The 24,665-nt window shown below is 40.0% G+C and overlaps 1 protein-coding gene across 3 annotated transcripts; it reads right to left on the reverse strand.

The window, feature by feature from the left end:
• Positions 1-1,164: 1,164 nt before the first annotated feature.
• On the reverse strand, positions 1,165-13,166 carry CCT8 (chaperonin containing TCP1 subunit 8). 3 transcript variants are annotated; one of them, XM_074858147.1, is made up of 16 exons: positions 13,039-13,166; positions 11,272-11,362; positions 10,593-10,672; positions 9,246-9,395; positions 8,785-8,965; positions 7,998-8,059; positions 7,184-7,321; positions 6,569-6,747; positions 5,554-5,620; positions 5,386-5,473; positions 5,160-5,275; positions 3,776-3,847; positions 3,410-3,574; positions 2,593-2,712; positions 2,060-2,158; positions 1,165-1,401 (listed from the first exon to the last, which is right to left on the reverse strand). In XM_074858147.1, the coding sequence occupies exons 1-15, from the start codon at positions 13,096-13,098 to the stop codon at positions 2,066-2,068; spliced, it is 1,662 nt and encodes a 553-aa protein (XP_074714248.1). In that variant the 5' UTR covers positions 13,099-13,166; the 3' UTR covers positions 1,165-1,401; positions 2,060-2,065. The 3 variants fall into 3 exon arrangements, with proteins under 3 accessions (XP_074714248.1, XP_074714247.1, XP_074714249.1); XM_074858146.1 differs by having other exon boundaries at positions 2,034-2,158; XM_074858148.1 differs by lacking the exon at positions 2,060-2,158.
• Positions 13,167-24,665: the final 11,499 nt, after the last annotated feature.

Consider the following 24,665-nt stretch of genomic DNA (forward strand, 5'->3'; position numbering starts at 1 on the left):
AGGGTGAAATAAATGCATGTAACAAAAACAAGTGTAAGCATGGACCACAGCCCTGCTGCCATACTTAATTATTTCAACATTCATTTGCCTTCTTGCACCCAAATACTGGGTAAGATAAGTAAGAGCACAAAGTGCTGCAACAATTACAGACGATGCTTCCCTGCAGTTGTGCGCTCCCCCATCACTGTACTGTGTGCAGGTGTCAAGGCCAGGGGTGGGCTGCAGATGTGGCCTCTGTGAGGAGAGGCTGGGCATGCCTAGTGCAGGGCACAGCCAGCTCCAGTGGTGCACCCACTGTGGGGCACATGTGAGCCCCTCAGCCAAGGTGGTGGCACCTCAGAGAAAGCCTGTGTAAGGATGGGCAAAACACTGCCCAGGAGTGGGGGGGAAAAATGTGAGGAACAGCCCTGTGAGCTGAGAGGGTAGAAGGTGCAACAGGTACCCCAGCAGGGATCCCCTGCAGCCCCATGAGACACCACACTGGAGCAGGGTGTCCCCCTGCAGCTCACAGAGAGGACTCTGCTGCACTTCCACACTGCAGCTGGAGGCCCCCAGCCGTGGAGGTGGATGTGTGCCTTGGAGAAAGCTGCAGCCTATGCAGAGGAGCCCAGACCAGAGCAGGTTTCTCTGCCAGAAACTACAGCCCTTGGAGGACCACACAGCAGCAGTTGTTCCTGATGGTCTGTAACCTGTACAGAGGATCTCCGTGCTGCAGCCAAGGGGGAAGTGTGCTTAGGAAGGAGCAGCAGAGTGGAGCTGTTATGGACTGACCACAGCCCCCACAGTGCCTGGTGGGGAAGAGGTAAAGGAGGCAGGAATGAAGGAGTACAGCTGAGCCTGAGAAAAAGGGGAGGTGAACAGGAAGGTGGTTTAGTTTTTGTTCTTGTTTCTCATCCTCCAACTCTAATTTTAATTGGTACTAAGTAAGTTTTCCACATGTTGAAGCTGTTTTGCCTGAGAGAGTAATGGGTAAGTGATATCCCTGTCTTTATCTCAGCTCATGAGCTTTTTCTACTTATTTTCTGCCTCTGGTGTGGTGAGGAAGGGGCATCTGGCAGCCAGCCCACAACACCCACACACTTTCATCCCCATACCCAGGCCTGCATATTCACATATTGGGAACAACCATGTCATTCTAAGTCCAAATAAAATGACAGTTAACACTTTAACAGTGAGTACGTTTATTGAAGTGTTTGAAGTTCTGCACTCCACTGGACACAGTTCATAATTTAAAGGCAACAGAGCAAAACATCATGACAGGTTCCAACTGGAATAGTAAAAAACTCACATAATCATGTCACTGCAGAAGTACAGTTAAATTGTTCAATCATTTTGGTCTTCATCCCAGTCTTTCTTTCCTGATGGAGGTTTAGGGCCACCAGCTGGTTTTGCCATAATGATCTTGAAGATAATAGGGAAGTAGAAAAAAGTAAGGTTAGAATCAGACTCTTACCCCATTCTTACTTACAGCCATATGATGCTGTCAGCATTCACTAAATTCATGCAGGTTCCCTAATCTGAACCTAAACCAGTGAATATTATTACCCTAGATATTCACACCTTAGTTATTTTTTCTCTTGAAAATGACAGAAGTTGAACTCTGATAAACAAAAAAAGGGCTTTTACCTTATTTTTGCATGCAAATTAAGACTTCAGTTAGTCTACCAAAAGTGAGTGCTTAAATAGGCTAACGAGTGACTGGTTTACAGGATGCATGCTACAGAGAGCAGAATTAGAGCTGTTGTTCTGAACTATTGAGTCTAAACATCAGACTTTAAAAGCATAAACTGCACTAGCCCAAGCACGTTAAAGGCTCATTTTCTGCACTTCCTATAGTGGCAAGTAGGGTAAAACTAAAACTGCACTTGTCATCCCTTCAATGACAATTTATATTTGTGCAAATTAATTTACTCCTAAAACTAAAACGTAGCGATCAGCACAAGTAAGACAGCAGTGTTAGGTGTTCTAAGGAAAGGCTTGATCTGCCATGTGCTTGTCAATATACTCACACATGCACTCACACACATAGGTACCTCTCTGCTAGAGAAACAGAGCTTACTGCACACTATTTTTCAGGCTCATCTTTCCAGTCATCCTTATCCCAATGTCCTTGTTGCTTAGGGGCTTTTGGACCGCCTGCTGTTTTTGCCATAATAATCTACAGAAATTTTACACGCAAATACATTTTTGCTGAAGTTCCACAAAGTATTTAAAGTCAAGATTTTTATTTTAAGATTATAACCTCCATTCTTCCTAAATGTTGCATTTTCATGTAAAAACAATATATGAGAGGTTTTCTTGGGTTAAATCTCGTTCCTACAAGTTAGGATAACTTTCTAGATACAAGTATCAACTGTCAAATCTTAAGAAAAAAAGAAACATTAATAGCGCTCCTATGGAAGCGGCAACATTATAACATTCCAAATTATGAGCTCTTGAACTACTTCCTGGCTTTCAGAAATAAACAAACCATATTTTCAAGCATCGTATTTTTATACCTTCCATTCCCAGACGATTCTCATACTTTGCATTAATGCTCTGTACACTGAGTTAAAGGTTTCAGTTCAAATGCTAAATTACTTACAAGCTTACCTGATCTACCCTTAGGACAGTTACTGCTGCATTTGTAGCTAGCTTGATACCCCAGGATTTTCCAAGGTATGTGTCTAATACACCAGCTTCCAACATATCCTTCACAGCAGCAGCTTCGGCCTATCAGACAGGGGGAAAAACATTATTCAAAACTTTCTCAGGCTTCTACCTAGCAAGCTATTAGGTTTCTCAAGGTTACAGGTTTAGAACAAGCTATCACTTCTGATCTCATCTTCTCTCTTCAGAAAACCTTCATTCCTAATCCATTAGCAGGAAGACAAAATAAGTAATTACTAAAGATTTACTCTCCATCACATTAGTTCAGCAGCTCACTTCACCTCCTACATAAGGCCACTATACTACATTGAATTTAACTGCTTACTGATGAAAAAAAACCCACTTCAGTATTACAATTCTAAGTTATTCTTCTAGACTGTGCAACACAGAGCTTCAATGATTTAAATTAATCATAGAATCACAGAATGGTTTGGGTTGGAAGGGACGTTCAAAGATCACCTAGTTCCACCCCTCCTGCCATGGGCAGGGACACCTTCCACTAGACCAGGTTGCTCAAAGCCCCGTCCCACCTGGCCTTGAACACTGTCAGGGAGGAGGCAGCCACAGCTTCTCTGGGCAACCTGTTCCAGTGTCTCACCACCCTCACAGGAAAGAATTTCTTCCTTACATCTAATCTAAATCTACCCTCTGTCAGTTTAAAGCCATTACCCCTTGTCCTATAAATACTTCATACTGATAGAACCATTTTAAAATATAACCCCGTACTGCAGAGCACCAAGCAATGGGAGAAATTATGTACCTCGATATCAAATCCAACATTTTTGTTCCCTTCCTGATGCACAGCATAAAGTTTGGAGATGACTTCATTAGCCTTTACTCCAGAGTTTTCTGCCAGTGCTCGAGGAATGGCTTCAAATGCCTCAGCAAATTTCTTGATGGCATATTGGTCGAGCCCAGGACAAGTCTAAAAGAAAGTTGGAAACCACGTCAGCATTTCAAAAACCGTAAGAGAGGTATTTTCCCCCACATTTTTAACTGATTTATATGCATTAATACACATATGTATTTTTGGTATAAAACAATAAGTATTTTTTTTTGTAAGTCACACACATATTTAAGTACATATATGTGTGTCTATAAAAGACAAAAAGCCCGTTTGCTGTACCTCTCCGTAAGATGTGATCTGCTTGGCTAATTCAATCTCTGTTGCACCACCTCCAGGAACAAGACGTTTATCCTGTGAACAGACCAGCCCAAAATGAAAAGTTTAGCTTAAAGCATCATATCATTTTTTAGATATATATACTCTATCAAGAAGAACACAATAGAACTTTAGCCCACACATTTACTAAGAATCCGCTTCAGAACAAATATGCATTATAAGAGAAATGTACCAGAATTTACTCATTTGTTCCAAATGTCTTTGAAGAAAAATAACTTATTTTGTAAAAAGGAAAATAATAATGCAGTATGTTTTGTGTCTTGGGTTTTTGGGTGGGTTTTTGTCTGTTTGGTTTCCTGCATGATATTTCCCAACATGGTAATGGAAAAAGATGAGGAAATCTTGGAGTTCTATTAATAGTAAGCAAAGAGCTAAAATTACCTTTTAAAAAAAAAATCTACTCTACACTAAGTTTAATATGTCAACAGGTATCACAAAGTATTGGGTGGTTTTGTATTGTGTAACCCACAAAGTATTGGGTGGGTTTTTTTAAAATTAAATTTAAATTAAGTATATCCTTTGGCAAAACCAGCATCCACTTAAGAACTCCCAGTCTTTCAAACAGGAAAGTAATCATCATAAATCGGAAGTTAGGACGACTCCTGAAGACAATAATAAATGCACAGTCTATGGATGTTTCTGTACTCTAAATCAATGTGTATGTGTTGGTATGTACAGCACATGAAATGTCAAACAAAAGTTTAACATTTTTTGCATGCCACCTTCCAAGTAAATACAAACAATTTCTTTTGTATTAAAACAAAGGAAAGAATAATATTCAAGTCCACAAAAGCTGCTCAGAAGATAACTCTGACGAACTGAGTTCTTCCATCTGTAAAAGTGTATCTGTAGTATGTGGAAAAAGCGTGTCTCGTCACCAATGAACTAAAAATTTACTTTGCAACCAGTCAGTTCCTCCTGATCCCCGGTGACAAACAAAACTATCTAGTTTTTCTTCTGTGCTTGGTTTCCAAGGAACATTACAAAACATTTAGGGAAACAACAAATAGATGACTGCCATTAGAAAGTGGTAAAACTAATCTATCTTCAAGAACTCACCTCATTACTGGAAAATTGAGCGCAGTACATGCTGAGCACCATCTTTCATGTACACTGTATTCACAAGGACGTCAGCAGCAACCTTATCTACCCAGTTCTCTACACCTCCCTACTACACAGCCTTCTCTACACCTCAAGAAGGCTCCTAAGCCAATAATGTAAGTATCTGCTATAGCCTTTGTAGCAAATGAGCACAAAGCAAGCACAAGTCTTGCCTCAAACTGATTCATCGATCAGTGTTTATAATGGTAATGTTCTAACTACTTACTCTTGTGAGTACTTTGAAAGTATTTACACCATCATCCACTGCTCTCTCTATGTCATCCATCAGATTGTCTGTAGATCCACGAATGAGTATAGTGGAAATGGCACCATCCTCCTTTGCTGTTCAGACAGAAATGTGCATTACTAAATTAAGTTTGTTAGATGTAAAACACGTATGAACATCGTACTTCTAGAACAGTAGCATTAGGAGTTCTACAGAACATACATACCATGCTTAAACACAACAACTTGTGTATCCCCAACCTCCGTTAAATATACACTATCGCAGTGACCCATTTCTTCTAGAGTAGGGGGAGTCTGGAAAGAAAAACAAGAGTTAGGAGGTGAATCCCCTCATCAGTTCCCTCCCTGCTGCTCCCTGTTTGAAAAGTCCATACCAGTCTGGGTAGGGCTGTTGCACCAACAGTTTTGCACAGTCTTCTCAGATCCCACTTTGAGTTCAACCTTTAAAAACAAGTTTCCAGAACAAATGTGAACACATATGAATAAGCATTCTCTTAACTTGGCAGCATTTTGTAAACTAATGACATCTATCAAAATTTACTGCATCAAGTTAAATCCACTCATCTATTTTTAGATATAATTATCTATTTAGATATATATATTTAGATATAATTATCTATTTTCAGGGATGCTACGCAAAGGCCATTTTCTAAGAATTTAAAAACAAGTAAGTAGTTCAAATACATGGTCAAATTTTATCTTCTAGTGCATAAGACTTGAACTGATCTTTACAACGCTTGTATGATAATCCTTTGTTATGCAAGATTACAGAATCATGCTCCATTTCCAGAAGTTCAAACTTTTTGGACACCACTAATAAACTTATAGTTTTCAACAAAGGACCACTTATTAGTGTGAGACTTGAGAGCTGCTGCTAGCAATTTGACCTTATGTTGTGTAGAATTTCAAGGACATACAAGCGTGCTTTATCTAAGGCCCACAAAACTGACAGAAAAATATTAAGAATTAGTTCTTCCATCCATCAATACATTAGTGATGCACAGAGGCATCTCTCACCACTGCTAAAGCATCACATGAGAACTATGACCAGATGGAACCATTATGGTATAGTCTTATATGCCTTTGAGGCCACATCCCTTTTTACTAGATCCACAAATCTTGATTTCAGTTGTACTATAAAGGCACTTCAACCAGAACAACAGTACCATGTACACAAGTTACTCCCCAATGAGCTGTCATGCAGAGGTGAAATACTATCAAGAAACGTAACATATGAAACAACCAAATTACAGCTCAGGTTTTGATCCACTAGAAAACCAAATAGTCTGCAATATTTTGTTTCTAATTTGTTGGAGAGGCAACAGACAATATGGCAAGTACATTTCATAAACCTGGTAGATAAATGTTTTATGATTTTCTAGTACTTACCTGACTAACATAAGATTGTATTTGTTGGCATAATGAAGTGCCATGTCTGCCACTTTGCCACCTGTTACTACTACGTTTGCACCACTATCAGCAATAGCTTTGACTTGCAAATCCATGAGATTTTCTTCTCCCTTACTGAAATTCATCAGTTCTTCAGCATTCTTTATAAGTACGGTGCCCTAGTAAAACACATACACCGTTATCAATTCAGCATTAGCCACATGCCTAAGAGTTTTTGACAAACCATTTTGTCTCCCAACTATCCATAAACCTTAAGTCATCCTGTTTTATAATACTGCCACCCTTCCAAGGCAACGGGGTAAAACAAGTCAAAAAAGGGCAATTCTAGCATTTCTAGACAACCTTGAGGTTCAGACATTCTATCATGTAGTTTGGCTTAAATAACGCACAAAACCAACAACTCCCCAACTCCAAAAACTCTATAAAGCAAAATTAGGTTCAGGCGTTTTCTATGAACTTTTTTAAACTAGTGAACTCAATATTAACAAAAATATCTCAATCACCAAGTGCAAAGAATATTTATAGTTAAGTCTAAAAATAAGAGCACATGAGCATAAATAGATATCTAACAACTTATTTTGAGCTTCTACATACCTTAGTTTCAGTTATCATACCATCAAAAGGGCAGGAATACACAGCTATTTTTGCATCTTTGACAGAAGTAACATCTCCTTCAGTTTCTTTTTTAAAAACCATGCCATGCAATACTGAGGAAGCAGAGATACCAGCACCCTGAAAGGAAATAAACGGAACGGGGGAAAGTCGTATTATTGATCATTTATTGTCAGAAAGCTGCACTACCCTTTACGAAAAGCAGTCGTTACATTTATTTGGATGTAGCAACCTAAGTTTTCATTGCAGCATAAAGAAATTAGACTTAAGCTGACTTAGCAACATCAAACATTGTCTTACAGGTTCCCATTTTAAAATTAGTTGGTGGTCCAGGTTAAGGCCTGTGACATTCATCTTCTGTGCTCAACTTGTTGTTTTTATTAACAGGGAAAAGACACAGGGGAAATTCATACTAGATATAAACTTGTTCCAGTCCTACATGCTATACTGAGGCACAACAAAAAGCACGCAAGAATAGACCACTACATTTCCTCCAGCCTGCACCTTAGCCTAATCTTGTGATTGCTTCTACAACAACGACACAATCAACATCCCTGTGTATAATTAAGGTAATGTATCTGGTTTAGTGTAAACTTTCAGTATTAATGATTTTTGTTTCTGAAAGCTGCTACTGGGCACTAAACAAGGATTAGTGCCAAACCAAAATTTATTATGCATGCCACAACACAAGAGATTAGAATAGAAAAGGCACTTGCAAAATTCAAAGACCTAAAAATTAACTTTCATTAAACTGTTTACCTTAATAATACAGTAAAGCTAACTACTTCCAACTTACCACAATTTTGCATACTCTGATATTATCAACGTTGAAATGACCAGAATCAGGAAGAATAGAAACTGTTTGGTGGAGAAAAAAAAAAAAAAAGAAAAAAAGAATGAATTTGTATTGCTTGATGAATAAAGTAGAACACTGACACCACAAATAATGCCTGGAGTTTTTCTGAAGTACAAAAATTCAGTGGTTTGAGATGCCTGCCTAAATTTAAGGCAATTATAATCTGCTAATAACCTGCATCAAGACAAACAGAAATTTTGTTTTTACAACGTAGTAATCAGAAAGCAACATCTATTCAGGCAGCTTAGTTAATGAAGTCTGAATATCCATTTACACATGCACATTCAAGAGTGGAGTCTGACCCAGAATATTTTGAGAAAACACTTAAACTAGACATGAAAGTTTTTTCTTGGAAATCTAAAGGGAGAAAACAACACAACTACAGTCTTGTTTCCATTGTTCTGTGGCTGAGATTAGTAACAGCTTATCTGAAGTGTAATACATCTTCCTAATGATAAAAAAGAGGAAGACGGGTTTCTGCCTTAAAAAGACTAGAAAGCTATTTCTATAAACGTTTAGTAGAAAACACAGACCTTTTCTGAGCCTCAATGCCAATAAAGACTTTGACACGAGACAGGTTATACTCATTTCAGAGGTTAGAGCATTCTATCCAATTCAACCTGATTAACCATTACCTTTTATCTTACATGAAGACATTAGTAATGATCATAAACAAACCTACTCAAGGTTTTTAGATGCATGCACACATCTGTTCTTGTCTACTTACCACAGGCCTGAGCAATAAGCTTCGCCAAAAAATGTTCGTTGCCATATTGTTTGCTCATCACTGAAGTGTGCAACAAAGATGCCACTTCTTCAACATCTCGAAGGTTCTTTGCAGAACAGCACACCAAGTCTGGAAGAATTTCTAGGGCTTTCTTGCAAGCCTTCTCATATCCTTCAATCACCTGTGCAACAAACAATAAATACTCACTACACCACTTCACTATGCATCCATACTGCTTCTATCTCCTTTTCAAAGGGCCATAAAACATTAACAAATGCAAAAGCTTACAAGGCAAGCAAGCAGTCACAAGCAGCAAAACATATACCATTATTCTTCATATCTCTCTATCTAAAGAATTAGTTCAGAAGCAAGAAGACCGTTCACAATACTATGACCCCATAATACTGACCAACGACAATCTGAATTAAAGCTATGTGAATTGTGTTAACAATGTAACTTGCCTCTGAGACTGATAACCCCATCCTCAGAAGGTCTTCTGCTAACTCCAGAAGAACTCCAGCAAAAACAAGGACAAAGTTTGTTCCATCTCCAACTTCTTGCTCTTGCATGTGGGAAGCCATCACAAGCATTTTTGCAGCAGGATGCTGGACCTTTTAAAGAAGTTACACATCTTCGTTACTAACATCCCACCTAGACTACAGCTCCAGGTTTTTCTGTGCATCCAGTATAAGCTCTCTTATTTCAAATTGTATCTAAATATACTGAGAATGCACAAAATTGGGAAAACAAAGCAGCATGGATTATCTGAATTGGGTAACTTCCCTAATAAGCAAAAGTACAAACATATATCAAAAAAACAGAATCAGAGAACTGAACATTCCCACTACAACATGAATTAGACATCCTTGATATTGGTTCTGTGCTATTTTTACAATATGCAGTGGCTTCACAATCAAGCCCTGCAACAGGAAAACAGCCTGAAGTTTAGACCTTCAAGCTGAATTCATGTGTAACATGCAAAGTAGACATCTCAATTACGGTTTAATGCTAGTGTTTTTTTCTGCTTAAAGATTGCATTGTTTCCCCTTTCTTTCAAAGAAATGCAATAAAAACACTGTATTCTTGAATATAATTAGAGCAGCTGTCATTTTATCTCAGCAAGTAACAGGCAATACTCATTAGATTAAGTAACTAGTCTGCAGATTATTTTTTAAAAACAGAACTGAGACTTCCACAGTTATTCTACTTATACCAAACACTAACACAATGCATTAAGGAAATCCTTAACACTTACACTATTTCTATGAGTAAGGGTAGAACTCAGTAAAATATTATTTGTGTTGTGATAAAAATAGGAAGTTGATAGTAAGAGAAAAAGTTGGGACAGGTCAGTCTTTCAACACTTATACTGTATTCACAGGAGGATGATGCTATATCCTCAGCTTCTTAAATCCAATTAACGTATTCTAAGCAGACAGGAGAATATGGCAACCACCAACACTGAGAGATTAACACAACAGCTATTTCATTCAGAGTTTTCCACACACTGTTTCGTCTAGACACACCCTCTTCTAAATCTACACTGGTTTTGCAGAAAAAAGTAGGCAGTTATTAAGCATCACTGCAACTACTTAATGCTGTTTTACAAAAGAGTTCTACTCCTCACGGTGGATATAACCCATTGACTTTACTGAAATCCAGTGAAAAATGTACATGATTTACAAAATTACATATGCAAATCATCTGGTAGGGTGACATGTATTTCCTTATTAACATTCAGAACCATAGCAGCCCATGAACAGAAACACTAGTTCTCAACTGACATCTTCTGAAGCAAGAAAACTTACCTCCAGCTCTCTCAAGATAGTAGCAGCATCATTTGTAACAAAAAGCTTCTCCAGATGATTGATAACCATTTTGTTCATTCCTAATAGGGGAAAAAAAAACATTTAAAAAATCATTCATTAGGCAAACATAATTTTATACACAGATATGGTTTCATAACTTTCAGATATATATATTAAAATGTTAGCCCTATTTATAATTTAAGAACCTAAAAGATTTTTGTGAAATAACGCTTGAGTGTGTTACATTAAGGAGAAATCAATAATTTCTGAATAAGCAGTCTTCTCTTCAGAAATATTAGTACATCATTTAACTAATTGATACTGTAGAACACTTTGTGTTTTGGTGTATCTGACCAGATATGGTATGGTCATGTTCATTATGACTATCTACCAAGTTACTGTCTTTAATTTCTGTAGGTCTTCCATATAGCAGTACGACTGCAAAGAAGACACAGTAACTGGTAAAAAAACTTGGCAAAGGCAGGTACACTGTGCATAACTTAAGAGCTAACCAAACAAAGTCTGACCTGTATAGCCATAAAAACTATATTGAGAATTCTAGAACAAGCCCAATGTGTTTCCTCAAGAAACAAACAAGTGCTTCTTCGTCAAGCTAGGTTTAGCCTTCAAACATAATATTCTGCTCAAAAACACTACAATAATTTTAGTATTTATTTACCATTTGGTCCATAAGCTGTACGGGTGGTTTGAGCAAGTTCTTTGCATGCCTGGATGTTCCTATAGACAGCTTCTTCTAGTCCTGAATAATGCTAAAAAGAAAAATGTTCTGCTCAGAATTAGGCTAACAACAAAGAAAGGAAGGAATGACTCGTAGGAACTAGTAATTTCTCATCAAAACAGTAATAATCTTCTGAGTCCATGAAAGTTTTAGATTAATTTAGATTTGGTACTTCACTTAAAGCTTAAACGGAAACTAAAGCTTACCCAAAGAGTGAGAAAAGAACTAGGCAGCTCAGCAGGCACAATAAGCTTCTGAACAGACAATTTGAACAGTGACTCAATTTTCAGTGCAGTTTGCATCCCTTAAGTCTTCCAAAAAAGTCAGTGGCATGCCAAAGGGAAATAGAAAATAACCAATACCAGACTGGAGAGGGGCAAGGGTTTTGTAAGCACGTGTTTTTGCACATACTTCTTTATTCACAACTCTGCCTTCCACAAAAACCATTTAAATCAGTTCTATGTTCAAACGTGCGGTTTGAAAATTCAGAAGCAGAATGATTCATAAGATACCTGTTTGAAAAGATGATCAGCCTGGCTTCAGTTTGGAAGCCTCAAGAAAAGGAGGATCCCCAGAAAGGGCCTCAAGAGGAAAGAGCACGGTAAAATGCATGTTCTGGCCCACAGGAAAAGGGAGAAAGGTACTCTCTAATAATATTTACTCTCTAAATACAAAACAAACATCTCAGAATGCCAGCTGCCTCCTTGTTTTGTAGAAGGCAGCTCTTGCTATTCTGGCCTTGAATTCTCTATTAGAGACCCAGCATCTAGGCCGCTTTGTTTCCCTGCTCTCCCCCTGCCCTTGACATATGCCATTCTTTGTCTGCAAGGAAGATTCTTAAAAGAAAAATAGTGGGCTTTTTGAGTTGCTAACTTCACCTTCCTTTCTGCTAAGTAGCAGCAACCAGAAATTTTTTTTATCTTTCCCTGCAATAAAAAAAAAGCCCTGCTTGCTTTCTGTCCACTTTTTCAAAGAAAGCTTCTGCTTTATCAGGCACAGTCTTTGACTACTACCAAAACCTAAATATTGTTAACCCTAAATACAATGAAAATGGATCAATGGAAAAGAAATATATGAAAAACATTACACTACTCTACAGCAGTGGCAAAGTACTTTCCTTAGGGGCACAGTAACAGAAAAAGGGTCACAAAAAGCGTCACGGAACGTACAGAACAAGCGGGACACTCCTGAACTCCCTCTATAGGGCCCGGTTGAATTTTGCTGACCACCACCTATGAAAGAGCTCTCGCCACAAAACGCCCTCCCGGCAGCGCTGTCACAGCGAAGGCGCGGGGAGCGCGGCCGCCCCGTGGGCAGGCAGGCAGCCCGGCCCAGCCCCGCCACGCGGCGGGACCCCGCCCAGCACCCTCGGGGCGGCGAGACGCGGGGGCAGCCCTCCGGTCACGGGGGCAGGGGGGATGCCGGTCCCGGCGGAGCTTTCTGGAAGGCCGCGCGCGCCAGGCGCCGCCCCGTGCCCGCGCGCTCAGCGGCGGCGGCGCGGGGCAGATCCCGTCCCGCAACGGCCGCCGGGTGGGACCCAAAGCCGGGGGGCGGGGAGCGCGAGGCCCCCACCCCGCCGGCCGCGTGGAGCCGCCGGGCCCGCGGCCTTCCAGAACCTTCCCCGCGCCGCCACGCGGAGACCTCCCTCCCCCCCCTTCCCCCAACGCCCATCCCGAGGGAGCAGCGCCTCGCCCGCGCCGCCCTCACCTTCGCTCCCTCCTTGAGCATCTGGGCGAAGCCCGGGGCCTTGGGGACGTGCAGCGCCATCTCCGCTCCACTCCGCTCGGGCCAGGGGCGGCGGCGCGCGGGGGACGACGGGAGGGGAGCGGCGCGCAGGCGCGAAGCAGCGGCCGGGCAGGCAGGAGGAGTTGCGCCCAGGGCAGGTCGATGGGGGGGGTGGGGGCCGCAGGCGCGATGCTGCGGCCGGGCAGGCAGGAGGAGTTGCGCCCAGGACAGGTCGATGGCGGGGCGGGGGCCGCAGGCGCGGCGGTGGGGCCCGGGGCGCGTCTCCTGCTCCTCCGCAGAAGTGGCGGTGGGTGGCGCTCAAGGATGCGGCTTCCAGCTCCGGCGGGGACTGCGCTCCTCCGTCGGGAGGGTTTCCTGGAGGCCGCGTCCCGTAACACACCGTCTGCGCCTGGCCTCTCCTCGCAGCACCGGCGGGGCCCGCCAGAAGCCCGCCTAGCTGGCAGCCTGACCGCTGGATAAAGCCCTCCGAGCTGCTAAAAGAGGATGAAGGGTGACAGAACGGGCGGCATTAAGAGACTGCTAGCTTGACTGCTGGCTTGTCCTGTGTCTGTGTGTTTTGTTTTCGGTAAATGAAACGAAGTCGATGGTTCATCTCACTTTTCCAGTATTTGTATAACATCTATGTCATTTTTTAAAAAGAGAAGAGCCCAGTTCATGTTCTTCTGTAATAGGTGAGATAGTGTCGTTTTATTAATTTTACTGTGTGCAGCTCACTACCTCTTTTTGTCCGGGGTGCTGACTGGTGGTGGTCTTTCCTAGGAAACATCGTCCCTGTAGTCAAGTGATGCACAGTATTGTGGCGGTGACTGATGTTGGCTCCTTCAGAGTCTTTCTTTCACTGTCAAGTTCAACATACTGTCTCCTGGGCATTCCTCTGAGTGCATTTAGTGATACCTGGCCCAGAAACAGTTAAGACCCTTCATTGCCACTGCTGGCAAAAACGGGTCATAAAACTTTGCAGACTCCAGTGAGTATTTTGCTTAGTACCTACCAGATTTGTTCAAATGGAAGCAAAATGTATTGATGGGAAGACTAAGTGCAGTCAAGTCCTCATTATCCAGGGCAATCTATATGCATGCTACAGGACATCCTGAAGAGTACTTTGGAGGCTCACCTTGACAGCTCTACAAGTTGCTGAGGTCCAGCCAGGAGACAGTGGAGCTGCTTCTATATGGAGCTGCTCTAGGTTTGATAACTTTTATTAACATTGCTTCTGTGCCGCACAAAATCAAACATACTGTTTCATGGCCTTAGAAATAATACTGCTGCATTTGGGCCAGGCAGTATCTGAGCCTGGAACCCAACAGAGACTGAGTTGCTCCACCTCTGCAGCACAGATAGGCCACCTGCAAGGTTAATTAAATCACTTGATACGTGTTGCTTAAGCAACCTTAGGAGGACACACTTGTTTTAGTTTTACCATCCTATAATCCTCAAAATTCAATCAGTTTTAACCTGTTTCAATCAGTCAGAATTCAGTCAGTTTTTAACCTTCATGGCAGTGTAAAAAAGTGGTGATAAAAAGCAAAACTACGTAAAGCACCTCAGAATGAACGTCAAAAAATCTGTATGCAGTTTTGCTAGAAGTACTTAGAGGCAGATGCCACTTGAAGCAGAAAAGAACCTATTCAGCCCTGACTGTCATGACCAAGGGAGTGTGGGCACTTCCAAAAGGAAGTGCTGGGGTTTGGCATAGGGGGCATAACCCCCTTTATCCCTCTCTTCTGATGTATCTGCACCATGGTGCAGCTAGGAAAGAAGGAAATGTCCATCCTGTTCTACAGCCGAGATACCAGAAACTGTATTTTATAAAGCAACTTCCATAATCTATTGTTAGCCACAGAGATCAGAGGAGGTACTTATTCCTAAATCAATGCAGAAGACTTTTCAAGTCATGACCATGAAGTCACAGGCATTGTATCAATAGCTGAATGCATTCTAGTCAGAGATACCCATTTTAGGGCAGCGAGGAAAGATGGTTCAAGTGGTTTGAATGCTGCTCAGTAACTGCAGGATGTGTTTCAGCTCTCTGTGACTAATACCCTGCATGACCTCAGGCAAGTCTCTAATGATTCATCAAAACTTAAAAGTTTTGTCATTTTTTTACTGTATATTTTACATTCTCAATGCCACCATCTGGATATAGCTACCTCATTGTTGCAGGACTTAACATGAGTATATTTTTTTTTCAGATAGGAAGTAGAATGGTTAAATGATGAAATGGCTTCCTGGAAATCTCGCAGTCTTCAGCCATGAAGTCCATGGCTCTTTTCCTGTGGGATCCTATCACTTGCCTAGGTGGATTGCCAACCTGGGCTTAAATTATGATGCCCCAAACAGTACTGATTTGTACTAAAAAATGTTTCTGAGCTCATTGGCATATGTTGGTATTATTCTCCTTCCTTGATTTTCACCAAGACAAATAACAGAAGGATCAAGGCAATAGTATGTAGGATGCTAAAGAAATGGGATTTTACTAATAAAAACACTCTCAAGTTTACATTCATCATAACCTTTCCGTAACAAGAAAGGCTGAATATTTATCTTTTCATAACTTCTGAACTCTGTTCTCTGATTTTTCAGGTATGGCCTCTCCAAAGCACTCACTTTGTAAGAACGTTAATAAATGTTAGCTCAGAAATTAAATCAAGGGTTATTATTGCCTGGCGATGTGGCTTGTTAACCTTGTGAGCATTCACTTACTAAGAAGGTGACATTCCCTTTCTGAGTCTTCAATAATTAAAATGCTGTTATTTAATTAGCCTCTCAAGTGATTATGTACAGGAAATGTGGCTTGCATAATGTTGGAACTACAGGAAAATGCAAAGTTGGTTCACACAGGCCAGCAGTAACCACTGCAGCATTGTGTGGCGCTTCTTGTTAAGTCAACTCTGCTTGAGTAAAATAAGCAACTTGGGGATGAAAGCCTCAACTCTTCTGATTCAGCACTTCAGCTGTCCAGTTCACTCTGGTTTAGGCTTCTTCCTAAGTGTTGCTTTTGCTTAGAAAAGTAAATTTACTGATGTTTGTTTCATAATATTGCAGAGTCATAAAGTCAGTGTTGCTCAATGATTCCACACTCCAGGTGCAGTATTTTAAGCAAGGACAGTGGCCACAAAGGCAGTCCTATCTCTGGCTGCTTGTTTCACCTCTGCATTCTCCTTCCCCTTCTCTCAAATCCTCTCTTGCCAAACATTTGTGCACCCATGCGATGAACCAGATTAGGGAACTGATTTGCATTAAGATTAACCCAAAAGAAGCCTGGCCAGCATTCAGTTTTCCTGCTCACTACACGGCTGTGCAAAATCTAGGGCTGGTACAAAGTGAGATGAAGGGAGACAGGGCAGCAGTCTCTCTGCGGCAGTGCTGTTTTATGCTGTCTTCAAATATTCCTGGAACTGCCCTGTTGGTACAGTGCTTTTATTGAAGCTTATGCTAGGTACATTTTTTAAAACCAGAATGACGCTAAAGCTAAAATGTATATGTACGTTTGTGTCGTGGTTTAACCCCAAACAGCAACTAAACACCACACAGCCACTCGCTCACTCCTTTTCACCCTCCCAGTGGGATGGGGAGGAGAAGTGAAAAAAAAGTAAAACTCGGGGGTTGAGATAAGAAGCATTTAATAATTGAAATAAAATATAATAATAATTTAATAATAATAACAATAATAACAGCACTGTACCAGTTACTAGGAAGAAAACTAACTCTATCCCAGCTGAAACCAGGACAGTTTGTGATTATGAATATATATTAATCTGTATTAATTTATATTAAACTATCACTACAACATCTCTTTCTGTTATAATCAGGAGTTATTTGGGACTTGCTGTCTAATCATGACTTTGACTTGGCCTTGATCTTTTTTTAGCTGCTCGTCTACACCATTTATATTCTGCACAGACATTGCCATGCTAAAAGACCATCCAAAGGTCAGAGGCTGTTGGCAGTTGGCTGCCCTTTCATCAGCCAAAATCTATTACTGTACACTTGGAAATCCCCATCTTATCTGTAGGCAGATGTTTGACAAATTCTAGGATGGTAAAATTTTAACAAGATCTTGGGAAGTTCATAAAAAGGACAGAATGTTAATTTCTATTTGCTTATTCAGCAGCAGGAACCTGAGCAGTTGGAAAACAACGGATAGAAAAGTATCTGATGAAGTTGTGAGTGTAACACCTGACTGTGTTTGTCCAATAACACTGATATCTGACCAATGAAAAAATGTGAGTGGCATGTTGAAGGAAGCCTGAGGACCATACCTAGTTTGCAGAGAATCATGCTTATATCTGAAGTAGAATTGCGAACCACATCGGGCTGAAAATTCAGGGTGAACATATTCTCTTAGTAACAGCAGTAGCATTTACATCAGCTTTTCCCAGATGTGTTTATCTCACTTGTGACATAATGAGAAGGAGCACTCTAATCAACTAGAGTAATTCTAATCAACTAAGTTCTTCTTAGGTCATTGGTCCACAGCTCCTGGGTTAAATGCTGCCCTTGTCCTGGGCTTATCTTGCTTGCTGGTGCAGAGGGTTGCAAGCTAGGTTTCCTTACCATTTTTGTATTCTTACCTCAGTGTATGTGCTTTCTACTATATCTAATCCAGTTAGCTCAAGTCACTGGAAAGCACTTCTGGGGATTTTAGAGGAGTATTGCCTTTGTATGGGATCAATAGATTAAATTGTTTGAAAATGTTGACATATTAAGATACTGATGACAGTCCCCAGCTAAGGATCCAGTATGTTTGATTCTGCCTGCTTGCAAGAATTCAGAGGTTCCTCTAAACAAACAAGATTGTAAATGATAGTCTCGGAAAGGAATCAGTGCTGTTTGTATTGATTTTGTATTGCGGATACAGTGAAGGCATAAAATCGTGCTGTGAACTGGTACAGTACACACCAAAATACAATTCAAGAGCCTCTCATTCATGAGAGAAAGCAAAATTGTTGAGGTCTTTCTGGTTTTGATATCATAAGAAAGCAAGCTTAACTGGGAAAAAATGGCATGTCTTCTAGATGGTGAGGTCTGTTTTACATGAGGAGGTCAAATCCATGATCAGATGAGGCCTAGAGAAACATCTCTCTTCAAAGTGGTCATGTGGGAACTTTTTTCCAGTGGAGTGCATAGGAGCCTTGGAATACCTGGAAATACAAACCAACTGCTACTGAAAGTTCAGCTGTTCTTGTTGGGGTGGGAAGAATTTATCAGTACCTATGTGGATCTGGAAACTTGGAGAACATCAAACTGAGGAGTGAGGGAAACAGGGATTTTAGGCTGTAATTAGAAAAGATAGGAAATAGTGGAAGAAGGTGGCGGGCTCAGCATTGAATAGATGAAAACTTCTGCTGAAATAGCACCCTAATGAAGTCATGAAGAGTAAAATAAATAACAACTGTCTTCAGACTCCTGGAGACAAGCTACTATCATGCCTGATTTGCATTTCTTTCAGCTCTGCAGTCACTAAGCAGAAAAAAATATAGCTAAAAGGTAGGATCCTGAGATCAAGACCACAATGTCTGTTGGTTGGCACCTGGGCCACTGAGATCTGTGGTCTTCTTTCTTCACTGTATCATGACTTGACTTGGATGCCCAATCTGGAGTTTTCTAAGAATGGTCTAAAACACTACTAGATCTTCAGGACAAAGACAGAGGTTTTTCCAATTATTAATACTTGGTTTCTCTACCCAAATACTGTCAAAAACCTTGTCCAAGTAGCTACAAATTTTGTTTCTCATATTGTCCCCATTCTTATTTGGGGATTAATTTTAGGGTTCTTAATCATGTGTCATCTGAATATACCTGTTGAGAAATCCAGAACTCAGCTCAGTGGGAGTCTTCTGGCCCACCCATCTCTGAATTGGGCCCATGGTCTGCAGAGCACTCTCGTCCTTGCTGCCAGCATAGAGTGTGACCCACCACCATGACCTGGGGAACTTCTGTGTGTCCAATTATTTTCTGGCTACTCTGTCAGCCCCATATATCTGCCAGCAGCTCGGAAATTGGTCTGAATCTGTGCTTGGTTGTGAAGCAAAAGAATTCCAAAGACACCTTTGCAGCCCTCATTTCTGCACTGCATAACTTCCTAGCTGTAACTAAGAATCATAGCTCACACAGTAATCCATAGTCCTTCCTACATGATTGTTGAAATGATTAAAGAAATGTTAATGAATAAATTCTGTGCACTTCTGCAAAGCAGGAGATGCTATACCATGTTGTACCAATAAGGGACTCGTGCCATAGTGGGCCACAGAATGGATTAATTCTTAGGACTATTGCATAGGACTTGTTCCCAGTATTGCATGCTAAAACCCAAAGTGTGATCTTGTGTCTGAACAGTACACACATTACCTACTGCCTAAAACACCTGTTAAGCTGAAGACTATACTGTTGCTATTTAAGTTCCAGAGTAGAGAAAAATAAAGTAACATATATATATGAATAAAATAATCATGGATACCAAAGTATCATTTAAGCAGTGCAACACAGTTTACATATAAAGAATAAGCAGAGAACATTTTCTAATAAAAAACTTAAAAACAGGTGATTGTGAATGTACTGGTGTTGTAATATGTGTAACAAAAGAAAAGTTAATGTCCTGGAGGTTTATTTAATAAGAAAATCACCCTAATGTACATCTAATCAGCAGGAGCTAATGTTTGAACTGTGCTATGATGATATATATGAAAAGCTACTGAAATACTGCATTACCTTGTTCACTCAGATTTGCATGCATTTGCGAAGTATTTGATCTCCAGACACTTTGCATACTACACAACGAAGGGGGAAATGATAATGAGAGAACTAAGCTGAGGGAAGCAAAAGGATGTTACCAGACATCAAAGTTCCAAGGTGAAGGTGGCAACACCACATATCTGACTCAGCAGTTTTCCTTGTTGGCTATCAGCCAGATTTAATTCTGAACCCTGTGTTGGGGTTAAGATTCTTGAAATAGTAATTGAGCAGTAAAGAAATTTCTGCCCTTTTTGCTTTTGAAGGATAATTGTCCCAGCTGTTTTTCATCATTGGTAATGTTTATCTTACCAACTCTGCAGGCTAGGTGTTCATTGCTTAGCAAAGAATAGATTTTATCTGTGATGCATTTGAGCTGCCTTTTTTTTTTTTTTTAAACATAGTACAGTGAAGTGAATGTCCAAATGTTTGTTATGCACTTTATGGTCCAGGTTCTGAGTTCTGTTGTCTAAAACATGGGCATCAGTAAGCCATGTGTCAGATTCACAACAGATTCTCTGCTAATCATTCTCTTGCATGAAAATGGTCCAAAACATATACTACAGCATCACATCAGTTATTTCGATCCATTAACAGATGTCCTTGTTGTCAGCTGGCAGACAGACAGCAGAAGACATTAAAGCAGTGCTTGAAGTGGGACAATACGTGGCAGCAAACCATACCACCACTCTTACTTTGAACATCAGCATGTCATGGGTTTAGGAGGGAGTCATCTATGTTCCCAACACCTGCAGAAACTCTGAGAAAGCAATTGTCTTGTTTGATCACTTACAAAGGCTTTAGACAGGTTGCCCCAGAAGACACCACCTTTGCAGAAAAGAGTAGTGGAAGGTAGTGTGTACAGGATTCCAGACCATACTGCTATGTTTTTTCTTCATTTGAACTTCATTTGCTTTATTAATAAAAGAAGACATTTGACAATTAGACTTGTTTTGTGCATGAACTCAGAAAAATACAGTGGAGTAGGATTCAGAAAGATATCTTTGGGAAAGATGGGAAACCCAAAGCAATCATTCAGCAGTCTGTGATTCCTTTTATGATGCTTTTAAAAACATGTGTGTAACTCCCTTTGCTCTCATCAGCAGTTCGGTGCCTGCTTTTCAAGCCTTCAGAGTCCGTGAAGTTTGAACTCTCACACCTAGTGGGGTACTTCATTGTGTCTCCATGCCTCCAGTCCTCTACGATACAGTCTAACCAGCAATTTGTCTTTGATCTTGAATTTCTGTTACTGCTGGCACATCCAGAACTACAAAAGAAAATGCTCTGTTCCAGTGAGACTTCTAAAGGATTACGAATTTGAGAGCTCATAATTGATTTTACACAGTATAATCTCAGGCCAAGCTGGAACAATAAAATACAGAGTGTATGCTTTTAAGAGTGCCATGTACAGTACTTCTACTGTAAAAAAAAACCCAATAAAAATAATTTCTTACGATTTTGCCCATTGATGATGTATAGTAAGTTACTAGTAATAGTGTGGCTTATTCAGTTAATATATTGTCAGACTTAGTATTTACAACAAATTATCCCAGGACCATCAACAGAGCAAAAATAAGGGAACTCAGAACAAGTGGGATTACGGGTTTTTCCCTGTTTTATGATACGTGCTTCCAAAAGGTTCCAAATACCCCAGGAGCCCTCCTGCAGACTTCTCAGCAGCTTTGAAGAAAAGGTTGTTTTCCATTGAGCATCTCTTTCTAGTTACCTGTGTTAAAGGATTCCGGATATGTTCTTTCAATGTTTCTCCCTGAAATCTTGGAGAAAAGGATGAATCTTCTGATCCTCTGCATAACATCTTACAGTCTCATAGGAACCTACTGCTTTAACTTTTTGCGTCTATTTCTTGTTTCAGGAGGCTTAAGGGAGGTTATGGTGAAATCTGTGAGTGGTAGTGTGAAGGTGAATAGCAAAAACCTTGTAATGTTTGGATATTCAGAACTTTAAAAAAAAGGGGGTTTATCAGCAAGTGAAATTAGACAATGTTTCTTAATTTTCACTATTTTGTAATCATTATGGCAAATTATGGCTTGTAAAGAAAGTTTTAAGAGAACAAATATTTGAAACAGTTTTCTTTTTCTTACCTTTTGGCATTTTAAAAATTCAAAAACAGTCTGTCATGTCTATATGCCATGGGTTTTGCAACTTCTGACAGAAATGCTTTAAAATTGAAATGTCATCAACTGCTAAGATGTGGTAATACAAACCATCCAGTTCTAGGAAACAGCACTCTATTACTGGATTTAACTTTTTAAGAATTGTGGGCTTTATTAATAGCTAGATCTGTTCATTTTAAACCAGTGTCATTTTATGTATGACTGTAAAACTGTAGAAACTAAGTGAATGGAATGGGAGTCATTTTCATTTTAGGTATTTCAATAGTAGTTTCTAATTTTGCACTGTGTTTGAAGACTTGTAATGCTCAAGTGGCAGACAAGTTGATGATCTAAAACTCTAACATGGAATGTACAATTTTCCCAAAAAAAAGTATGTGCTACCCCACATATGTGCTACCCCACATATCTTACAGAATTTCTTATGATGCCATTGACAGCTACGTGAGACTGCAGTCTTGTGTTTTGTAATGTTTCATCTGAAATGGACAGTTACCAGACAGGTGTCATTCCTGTCACTCTCACATGAGAATCAGGTTTTAGAGACCTCAATCAGGAGCTACAGTATCCTGCATATAGTTGATGGTGTTAAAACAATTAAGTGGTATTGCCAACAGAGATTAAAAAAAAAAAAAAAAAAAGGGGGGGGGTGGAGCAGAATTTTTAAATATCCAGTACAGGTTTAGTTTAGAGATTTCATTTTGTTCTTGGATTCTTGTGGATGACCACACGAAGAAAATAATAAAATCGAAACCAGGATGTCATTAGGGGCTTACATGGATGCGGTATGGGGAATCAAGGTTGGTTTTTGACAAAAATTGCAGTAGCAAAGGCAATTTCTTAAAGTGATTAAGGAGTTATGTCATACTGGTGAACAGTCAGTATCAAAATAGTCAATAGCTTTCAAATGGTGCAACATTACACTGTCCTGATCCGGTTTTATTTGTATTGCCTTCAAACAGGAGACAATGAGATGGATGAATTTCTCGAATGTGTCCTCTAAGGGGCAGCATTGAAGAGCAGGTCTCTCTAAACTGCTGCTTCTATTCATAATATGGAGTAGGTGCAAGTGATTAATAAATTAGTGCTTATTCTCTGTTGTCTGGAATTACGGGTTTTCAAAGGTAACCAATGTATTTGGGAGTCCTTACTGCCAAGCTTCCAAAAATCTTGTAGCAGACATGTTTCAGTTTAAGTGGTAAAACTATTGGAATTCTTCCCTCTGGAGTACTCAAAATCAAACAGAAAGTTGGGTGTTTTCCTGATTTTTATTTTTAGTGAGAAACTGATGGCAGAGCCTATTTGCATTTCTTTCTTGTGAGAAATATCAATATTATGTCGTTTCTAGAAGCAGTATGTCATCTTGACTAATGCTAATTAGATAATGTCAAGTCTTTCCTGTCAGTATTGCACTTAAACAGTATTGCGTGGGTGACTTATTATGGGAATATTCTGGAGTATTAATATCAGTAGCTTAGTCCTGTGCATTAAATCACAAGAATATCTGCTTCTTCCCTAATAAAATCCTGTGATAAGAGGAAGAGCGTGGCATTAATAGTGACAAAATGGTAGTGCTTGGTCCTTCACTTGCAGTCAGCCTCTGAGGCATGGGTAATCATTTAGGAAGAACAAAGTTCAAGTTCTCTTTTTCCCCTCTGAAAAAGAAGCAGTTTACTGTCCTTACCCTACTTTGTCTTGTCAGTGTCCCTGTAGGTAGAATCTTGTTTTCTCGGCAGCAGCTGTCCCTGGGTAAGATGGCCTTTGAAATTGTCTTGTATAATTTATCTGCCAGAGCAAAGTCTTTTTTCTTTTCTAGTGTGCCTTTATAAGAAGATAATATCTTTGGGTTTATAAAAATATAGTATCTTTCATTGGAACAAGCAATTTTGGCTGAATTTGTGTTCATGGGGGAAAGCGGCATGAGCATCCATCAATAAAGACCATATCAGAGACGCACAAGGGTTCCAAACCAACAGTAAATAGGGAGGCAGGTCATAAGTCTGACAGTATTTGACTTTGTAACCATAATGATTTCTTGTTTAATGTAGTTCATTCTACAGAAAAAAATAAATTCATGTACACACATCTGTCATTGTGTGATAGTTGTGCCTGATACATCTACTGCACTGCTGAACTGTCTGCTCTGCTCTTGCTGGTTATATCATATGTTTTCTCTTCAGGGAGGGAGAGAGGATAAATATCTAGAGGAGGTGTGAAGACTTCCTGGACTATTACAAACTGCATTTACTGGTGAAAATTTTTTGCTAATAAATATTATAGCATTTATTGTTTCTAAACTTCTCCTCTATGTTTGCAGCTGGCAGTATTAACTAAAGCAGTGAGGTTTCAAGTATGGGCAGAATACCAGCTGCTGCTGGGGATTTTGCCACATTCTTCTGGATGCTGATTTTTTCCTTAGAGCAGCACAGCTTCATGAAAGAGTGTGTTGACTTGAAAGTCTTGTGCGTGTATCCATGAGAGCATGATGACCTCAGTCATCATCAACAAGTGAGGCTGTGATGTCTTGTAGTATCCTCTTCAGGTAAGTTCTTAAGTAAGGTAAGCTAAGCATTCCCTTAAAGAACGAAAAGTCCAGTTGAAATGATTACTCTGCTTTTACACAGATGTGAGAGAATTATCTTTCTATCCTAGGACAGTTGGATGTGGTTTAGTGGCACAATTGGTAAGCAAAATTGATGCATTTGTGTTTAAGTGCTTGCAAGA

The sequence above is a fragment of the Strix uralensis genome, chromosome 2 (assembly GCF_047716275.1).
Source record: "Strix uralensis isolate ZFMK-TIS-50842 chromosome 2, bStrUra1, whole genome shotgun sequence".
NCBI lineage: Eukaryota > Metazoa > Chordata > Aves > Strigiformes > Strigidae > Strix > Strix uralensis.